Source organism: Hoplias malabaricus, chromosome Y (genome assembly GCF_029633855.1).
Source record: "Hoplias malabaricus isolate fHopMal1 chromosome Y, fHopMal1.hap1, whole genome shotgun sequence".
Lineage (NCBI taxonomy): Eukaryota > Metazoa > Chordata > Actinopteri > Characiformes > Erythrinidae > Hoplias > Hoplias malabaricus.
The window spans coordinates 63,553,493-63,562,671 of NC_089820.1; the positions used below are offsets into that span (position 1 = coordinate 63,553,493).

The 9,179-nt window shown below is 39.3% G+C and overlaps 1 protein-coding gene across 4 annotated transcripts; it reads left to right on the top strand.

The window, feature by feature from the left end:
• Positions 1–619: 619 nt before the first annotated feature.
• LOC136678833 (polycomb complex protein BMI-1-B-like) lies at positions 620–7,668 on the top strand. 4 transcript variants are annotated; one of them, XM_066656987.1, is made up of 10 exons: positions 620–1,116; positions 4,421–4,567; positions 4,665–4,761; positions 5,042–5,097; positions 5,302–5,346; positions 5,494–5,602; positions 5,782–5,824; positions 5,940–6,038; positions 6,158–6,238; positions 6,490–7,668. In XM_066656987.1, the coding sequence occupies exons 2-10, from the start codon at positions 4,450–4,452 to the stop codon at positions 6,826–6,828; spliced, it is 987 nt and encodes a 328-aa protein (XP_066513084.1). In that variant the 5' UTR covers positions 620–1,116; positions 4,421–4,449; the 3' UTR covers positions 6,829–7,668. The 4 variants fall into 4 exon arrangements, with proteins under 4 accessions (XP_066513084.1, XP_066513082.1, XP_066513080.1 ...); XM_066656985.1 differs by having other exon boundaries at positions 621–1,116; positions 4,436–4,567; positions 5,302–5,352; XM_066656983.1 differs by having other exon boundaries at positions 622–1,116; positions 5,302–5,352.
• Positions 7,669–9,179: the final 1,511 nt, after the last annotated feature.

Sequence of the window (9,179 nt, forward strand, 5' to 3'; positions counted from 1 at the left end):
ATTATTAAATGTATAATCTGCATTTTTAAGCTTGACTTCACCCTGTGCTCTTTACAGAGCCATGTATGAATTGGTTCTAAACGTTTTATTTTCAATTCTGCCCGCAGGATACACACGTTTTATAACTTTAAGCCTGTCCAATTAAATGACGGCGAAGGTCCAAATGGTTACCGATATTATATTCGTCAGATATAACCATCTAATCAAGACAAAGGCTCAAATTTTTGGAATCGAATATTGTACTGAGTCTGAGCGAAGTTCACACGGATTTATAAAATAAACGGCAAGGATACGACTGACTCTCGCGGCAGTCTAAAACCTCCTACACATTATTGTTGAGACAACGCATTACGTTGCAATTTTGTGTGTTGCATCGTCTACATAAAAAGGTTGTGCCCAAACTAAATCATATTAACAGCCTCCGTAGCGTCTACGGTTTGTCAGGAACGCTCTGAAATGATTCAATGCTTTTAAAAAAGAGAGAGAAACCGAGCAGTGTCAAGAAAAGGAAGAAATCCGTTATCGAAAACTTTCTGGTTTTTCCGCAAGTGTGAGCATCATGTAAGTCACGTAGAGTATGCTGTGCGGATTTTAGTCTTTCTCCTGGGCTATGTCGGGGACCCTTTTGCCTCCCCCCCACCACCAAGCGCTCATTCCCAGACTCCCCGTGAGGAGGAAAGACACCACGTGACGGAGCGGGGCGGGCGGACTCAAGCCATTTTGGGGACGGTGTCAGTTTCCAGAGCTCCAGCAAAGCATAGACACACATACATACACATACACACACAACGCACACTCACACATAGACGGCGTCTTTCAAAACCACTCAACGGAGAGAGCCGAGGAAATAGCATACGGAGGCGTGTTAACCGCGGGATTTCAGCGCTGTTTTACCGCCTCCACGAATCGAAAAACGAAAGGTGCGACGGTTGGTTGGTTGGTGTCGGTGCGAAGCTACAATGGAGCTGCTGCGGTGGAGCCACTGCAACTGACAGCGTCTGCACTTCATTCCAAGATGGCCGCTTGGGTAGCATTCATTTTCTGCTGATCGACTCTCAACTTTCATTGTCTACCGCGAAATAACCGTTGGATTGTAATTATCACGGAATAAGGCAGGTGAGCCGTTTATGACCCAATGCACATGGAATGAACGCTTCAGAGCTGTTCACGTACGGGTTTCTCCCGCTGCACCATAACAATGTTGTCCTCCTCCTCCTCCTTGTATGGTTCCGTGTGTCCCCCTCGTACGTGAATTTGCTTAAATTTCTTCCATTATCTGTTGAACACGCCAACCTTTAACACATATTTGGAGACTTTGTAGTAGTGAATGATGTATAATTCCCATTTCCAGGTGCTTTGTGCGATTTGTTTGTTGTGTTTTGGTTAAAAATTCAGAAAAGCGGAGCCGAGTTGGGTCGAGCGTTCAACGTTTTTGTCCACTTTCATACGTTTGTTCTTGGTAAACCTTCAAATAATTGTCGGTTCCTTTTGACATTAGCGTATTCTCTAGGAAGTGTAGGTTTGAACTAATACAACGTGGGCGCGCTTCGTCACAAGCGTTTAATTTGATTAACTAAACTTCGTAAGGTCGTCTGGCTAACCAGACCGAATATACTGGCTGTTACAAAGTACGTGGCCTGCGAGTGAGTCGGGTTATCGTTGCTCAACTTCTGAATTATCTGAATAACTACCTCACTTTCTATTAGGTTTAAAATATTCGGTCTAAATACAGTTTAGAGCATTATGAGCGGACCGAATGGACCACATTGCCTTGTTTTAGCCTAAGTCGTTGTTTACTTAAGTTCCAAAGTCTGTTTTTTACTGTATATTCAATAAATTAATTGTGAACTTGCCAAAATTGGAAAGCAGTTATCGTCCAAATTAAGTTGTCCAATGCTAGAGAAATAAAATATTATGTTGAAAACTCTTGCAACGGTTTGTTGTGAAATTAAGTGGTGGTCAAACTTCCAGTAAATATGCTGTTAAAATTTCTTGCAGGAAGAGAATTAGAAATACAGGACGTCGGTGTAAAAGAGAAGTTCTTAGCTGTTGTTCACAGTTCTAAAGCACGTCCACCGTACATCGTATTTTTGCCACTATATCCGTATAGTGGAGGCATAATAGAAAAATGACTGAAGTTGCTTCTCCCAACTAAAGTTGATATGCCACCAGAAATCAATACTAGACTTGTGAAGAAAAAGACTTATTCTCAGCCGTAGAAAATCTTGACTTTGTAGAGAATAAACCATGAAGTTACGGCCCACATTCAAGGCCTTCATCCGACAGTTCACACTTAGCATTCTAATGAGTGACACATCTGACAGGACCTTGACACATAGCCACCTGTTCTGCCTCAGCTGGTCCGCTAGTATAGTGATAGTGCTGCCTATACATCACAAGCTTTCATAATTTATGTGTGATTTATTTTTTCATAATTTACGCGTGTGTGTGTGTTTAATAAATGCTGAGATATTCGGAAATATGTCTGGCGTGAGCTACAAGTTACCGCCAAGTTTATTATTAATGGCATTATTGTGTCGGGTGGATAATTATTAAATATAACCATGAGAATATAATTTTGGCACTGAACTTAAAACTCGAATGCTTAAAATATACTGGAGTCTGCACCATTAAAATGTTACACACTGAGAACGAGTAAACCACCTCTTAATTTCACATATACAAAATAAACAGTTTTTATAGGAGAGCTGAAAATTTGACTGACTATGAAAACACTGTAATTGTATAAGCCTTGCTTTTATAAACTAAAATCAGGTAAAACATACAGTTACCTGTGGATTCGGATTTATTTAGAGTCCAGAGAACGTAACCGGTGTAGTTAATCATAATTCTGGCTGATAGAGTTTTATGAGCTTTGTTATTCAGTGAGAGATGAAAGTTGTTGCCAGACTGTGTGCGATGTTATTACCGCCGTGTGTCGTGGCATTAGCCGATATTACATCTGCCTTCTCCCAAACCCGCTAAAAGACGGCGGCGGGACCACCGACACGAACCCCGCGGGCTTCCGTTGCCTCTGCAGACAACGGTCACCTCGGGAGTAAAAAAGGCAAGGAGAGCAGCCTGACTTTGTTTTTCTTTCTCTTGGAAAGATTAATATTCTGTATTAGATTAGGCAGCGTAGACCTGTAATGCGCGTGCTTCGTTCCGTATCAAAAAATAAAGCTCAACAATGGCGTGCCGTTCTCGGCACAAACTCGACGTTGTGGCAAAATGGCAGCCACGGGAGAGCCCGCGCACCTCGCGGTATAAGCGGCTTGAGTCGTGAGCTGTGTTTCTAACCCACCGTGCGCTGCTTAATGGCCACAAATTCGTATAATGTCGTTAAAAGTCTTTGTATACCAGGCCGCTCAGCTCCGTTACCGACTGCCAAAGAATCTACGCCGTCGCCATAGCAACAGGGAGCGTTGCTCTTCCAACGCGAGCTACCTCACCTACGAATGGCGCGAAATCATATTAAGGTAGTTCCAACTGTTAGCATCATGCTACCTCTAAAAATTATATTTGTCGAGGTTTGTTTCTAAAGTAGGGTGATGTAAAACACCACGAGAATGACCATGTTTCACTTAAATTAAATCCTTACCGAGTTCGAGATGTTCTGTAAAACCAATTTATATGTATGTACATTTAAATTTTATTAAAATATTTTTTAAAGAAGGAAATCGGGTCGCACGGGTCTTGAAGTAATGTTTTTGAAGTTAAGGCTGAGGATACGTGCGGTGGAAAGCAAAGGGAGCATTATATCTGCTTATTCTAACATACACTTGTCTGACAATGAGTTGTACATTTGGCAAGGGAAAGAACATGTCGCTCTCCAGTTAATAACATATATCTCTATTTTTGTGGACTTTTAGTTTACTTCATCATTTGAACAGAACAGCCGTCCTTCACATTGTGTGAAAATATGATGAATGGACGCATAGAAATGCTCCAAAATTACTAGTTTTCTTACATAGGCTTCCATTTAAAAACGGGGGTTTCCTTCTCCTGTAAAGTTTTGGGAGATACGTGTTTTTTATTGGACAGCGACTATATACTGCTTTAAGGAGACGTGTCCTTATAGCCTGGTACTCCTAATAGTCCTTTAAGGAACACCTGAGCGTAAAAACAGCGTTTTAAAACATACTTAAACGTTTTTTCTCTATAATGGGAATCCTGCTTTACTTTTACCTTTAAATAACCCTTTAAAGGTTTTGTATAGTATCAAAACAGTTCACCAGCCACAAAATGTATAAAAAAAGAAATTAAAAAAAAGGTGTTTGTGTGCCGACCACGTGTGCTTGGAAAAACGGGTTGCTGGAGATTTGCTTTAGGGCTGCATTCGTTGTTGTGGTTACAGTCAAAGCAAATCTCGTGTTAATTGATTTGGTTAAATGTTAATTTATTTTGTTCCCACGCCCAGCCTTGGTTGTTTTAGGTTCTCAGATTCACATGAAGATGCATCGAACGACGAGGATTAAAATCACGGAGTTAAACCCGCATCTGATGTGCGTGTTGTGCGGGGGATACTTCATTGACGCGACCACGATCGTAGAGTGCCTGCATTCGTGTAAGTGCATTATGTTGCTTTCAGCCAATGGGTTAATTTGATGCCAATTGGGCTTGCCCTTACTAATTATGTTTGCCACTGACCATTTTGTCAACAGTTTGTAAAATGTGCATAGTAAGATACCTGGAGACCAGCAAATACTGTCCAATATGTGATGTTCAGGTTCACAAAACAAAGCCTCTGCTGAATATCAGGTAACAACTTTTATAATTACATTAATTTAACTTGAATAGCACATGTGGATATTTTTAATTCAGTTTACATTTTACACACCAACAAGTAGTCTTTATTCTAATTTATTTTCCTTACTAGACCTGTATGGTAATGAGTTTAGATTACTTCATTTAAATGTGTAAGTCAGTTCCACACGATTCACATACATCAACAAAATTCAGGTCAGAAGTTACGGACTATAGTAAGAGTTTAGTGTGATTTAGGAAGAAAAGCTATAAATGAATTATTATTTATATCCAGATCAGATAAAACCCTTCAAGACATTGTGTACAAGCTGGTGCCTGGGCTCTTCAAAAGTAAGTGGCAAAGTCCTGCATGTCCTGGAAAATAAATGCACACCAAAAAATATCTAGTTTTTTTTGTAAAAGTGCTTTTTTTGAGGCAACCTCATATTTTTAAACAACTTTCAGATTATTGTATTTGCTTCACCACAAAATAAGATTAAATGACTAAAAAAGGCCGGTTTGACACGTTTGCATGCTTATGGTTTTGTTGCTCAGATGAAATGAAACGGAGAAGGGATTTTTATGCACAGCATCCATCAGGTGACGGTAACAGAATTTATTTTACTTTTTAAATTACCAAGTCCCTTTTGTTTATTCACACTGTTGTCTCTGACATGCTGAGTCCCTGCAGTGGGAAATCCATGCAAATTAAACAGCTGTGTCATGTTTTCTCTGTTTGGGTGGCAGCTGCTAATGGATCCAATGAGGATAGAGGAGAGGTGGCTGATGAGGATAAGAGAATTATTGCTGATGATGAGATCATCAGTCTTTCCATTGAGTTTTTTGATCAGAGCAGGTGAGTTCTGTTGAACCTCACAGAGGTATTGTCAGCATTGAGCAGTAAATGTTTTCACCAGCTGTTACTGATTTTGTTTTTTTGTCACTGATGTAATTGTATTAGAATTAAATATTTAAGATATTTTGAAAGCGGTCCTTTATAAAATATAGCATTTCTTTTCTTTACACTTTTTCAAGATATGAAAGTGGTAATGGGGAAGACAAAGAAACGACAAAAGAGGTAATTAAAGCCCAATTTAATTATCAGTTCATATGTGAAGAGTATTTGAACCATTTCCTATTTAATATATAATGAGTGTTGTCCTCATAAATATCTATCTCCTAAACGTCCACAGACAAATGTAAAACGATATTTACAGTGCCCTGCTGCTATGACAGTGATGCATCTCAGAAAATTTCTCAGAAGTAAAATGGATATTCCATGTACTTTTCAAGTAAGTTTCCAAAGTAGTTGCAAATTGTGAGAACTATTTACTAACACATTAAAGTTGTAAGCAACAACTGTATTACAGTTTAAGCTGTGCCTTTAACACTGATGTAATTTCCCTTATAGGTTGAGGTCATGTATGAAGACGAGCCACTGAAAGATTACTACACATTAATGGATATTGCATATATCTACACCTGGAGAAGGGTAAGGACAATAGTTACTCTTTCTTAAGGATTTGATTTTCTTCTGATTTTAGTGTACAGAATAATAGTCGTGCTAATGTGGAATCTTCATTGTCTTGGTGTTCGCATATATATTCAGTAATTACTATTAATTATTATTAGGTAATTACTGTGATTGTAGTTCTGATACTGAGGTGAGGAAGTGAAAGGTGACATATACAGGTTTTGTAGCATGAAGAATTATCCTTGTAAACCCCTACTGCTGATTTACAGAATGGGCCCCTGCCACTGAAGTACAGAGTTCGTCCTGGCTGTAAGAAGATGAAGCTGAGCAGCCCGAGGACCACTGGCATCGCAGGCAGAAAGCCTGAGACTGAGAGTGACTCTGGCAGTGATAAACCCTGCAGCCCATCCGCTAACGTCCCCGCCCCTGCCCCCTCCACGTCCTCCTCCTCGTCCAGCCCCGCTGCTACGGTCAAGACCTCGCATCCGACCTTCCCCCACATACCCACAGTCAACGGAGTCTCCGCCAAAGCCAGCTCCAATGGCCAAGCCCCCTTCAGCAACAAACCCAGCAAAGGCTCTCTCAATGGGTCCAGCTCTTTGGGCTGATCTAAGGACTAACGGACACAAAAACCATTGAACCCTGCCTCAGAAGAGAGCCCCCGTCTGTAGATGCTTTCTTTTATGAACCACCATATTTTTTTCTTTTATTTTGTATTATATATGTTTAAATATATATACTTGTTTTGTCACGTGTTGGAATTTTGAAACATGGCATTTTGATTCATTTTGTTGGTGTTAACTGAGCTTTCATTGGCTGAAGGAAAATTGTGAAGTATATTTTGTGGATGAAGGAGAACTGATGAGAAGAGAAGAGAAGAGGAGAGAAGGGGAAAGTCCCATTGTGCGATTTGTATAAATGCCAAACTGTTCATCATTTAGCTTAGAACATAAATGTGTAGAAAATTTGATTTTTCTTGTCCTTGTTTAGAGAGCGATGCTCGCCGTTTTTGCTTACATTTTGCGGGCTTTCACAAAGATCATTGATTTCTATCCATTGAGAAGTTAAGGGCTATTAAGTTTGTGTCAACTGTCACATCTTTCTGAATGAACGCATAGTTTTTGCATCAGGCACTGCTCCAAAATAAAGAGGCTAACGTTTAAGGCCATTTTGAATTATGAGCTCCAAGTGGTAGCTTTTCACATCTATGAATTTTACCAAACTGCAATTTTTTAAAAGTAATTTGCTCTTCACGAATCAGGATTTTTGTCTTTCGAAAGTTGTTTTTATTGTGTAAAGGGATACTTCAGTTGTAGTATTAATGTTCTCAGCACTCCACATCTCTCTGTAATATTCATCACAACTGTTTGTTCAAGCCAGTGTATCATTTCTTGTCGCACAATATGAAACCTTTATCTAAATAAACGTTTTACATTTTTATTACTAAACGCAGGCGTTTGGGAGGAGGTCTTCTCTGAGGCGGTCGCCTGCTGCTTAAACTTGCCTCCTGCTGGTAAACAACAATGACACTAAGAATTTGGGTCTGTTTAACCGTTTACGGTACTTTAGGGAGTATTTACCTCGAGACGACAAATGAGGTGTACAGGAAAACACAGGCGTATGCAAAAGTTTGGACACTCATCCGGGGGAATCCGAAAATCTGCCCTGTGCAAAAGTTATGGCAATTTTGATATGTTTTATATTTAATCCGCACGTTAATCTCACTGTTCACTAACGTGTCATTTAAGAAGATATTTTAATAATTTACAAATACTTATTGACCTCGAGCCTAAAATGGATTAAGAGGAAAAGACGAAGATGATAATTGATAAAAGCCTAAACCTAAACGTATACTGCGTAATGGGTGCGTGCGCGTGCGTGTGTATATATTCTTTTGCACTATTCACACGTTGTAAGGTAAATATATTCATCACGGGCTGCAATTATGCCCAAAGACTGCATGAACAAAAATGGAGGATCTTCTTTTTGAAGTTTCATTTTTTATTTATATTTGTTTCCCTGTTCTCCAGCGACCCACAATTTCCCGCTTTTTATTTTTCATTGCTCCATACTTTGCGTGTTGCTTGCGCAATAGACTCAAGACAGCCCCAAATGCTGTAAATTCTTTAGAAAATTACACAAAAATCTTCAGGCAGCTTTCGTTTAGCGTCTCTAACGCCCATAACCGCTGTAACCCGTTTTAGTCTCCAACGGCAAGTTAATAATCATTTATTATTTAAATAAAAACGGACTTGTACATAGAACGGCGCTGCGCTCTGTGTATAACTCTCCTGCAAATCCCCACAGGACAAATAAAATTATAAAAGAGGACAATTATTAAAAAAGTTACATTGGCACTTAATTCATAGACGGAGTTTTAAAAACTGTTTATTGTGTGGCGGGTGTTGGGGAGGTAAACCACGCCGAATCTCAGATTGACTTCATGTACTGAGCAACAATTAAAAATAAAACTGTAACAGCCAAAGTTAGATTAACAGAACTGGAAATTGAGATAATTATGTGTAGCTGGTTTATTAAAATCCAACGAAGCATTTAAAATATTAATAATAAAACAATAACAATAAACCGCATCAAATAATATCAAAGCTCCCCTATAAAGTCAAAGAAATCTGAAGGTCTCGAGTTTTCAGTGTAAAACTACTCAGTACTCAAGGGCTCCCACAGATGCTTCGTTTGAAAAATGTAGCCCAGGACAGGCATTAATTCCCGGCACAAAAGAGCCAAACGGAGGCTCCTGTAACCGGACATAAATCGAATTAATGTGAAAAGGCATGAACATCAATCATTTGAAGCTGAAGCGCAAGTTCTCAAGACGTAAAGTTCTACTCAAAGATGTCGCGCATTTGTAATTAAATTAATTTAATAAATAAGATATTTACAGCTGGGGGGACTTTGTTTTTGTTCTTGAGCTGAATTTGTTTCAGAATAAGATTCAAAT

Excerpts from the sequence above, each read along its gene's own strand:
- LOC136678833 (XM_066656985.1), top strand. The coding sequence starts at position 4,450 with ATGAAGATGCATCGAACGACGAGGATTAAAATCACGGAGTTAAACCCG. Across the intron at positions 4,568-4,664 it reads CGTAGAGTGCCTGCATTCGT|TTTGTAAAATGTGCATAGTA; the intron begins GTAAGTGCATTA and ends TTTTGTCAACAG. Across the intron at positions 5,825-5,939 it reads ACAAAGAAACGACAAAAGAG|ACAAATGTAAAACGATATTT; the intron begins GTAATTAAAGCC and ends AAACGTCCACAG.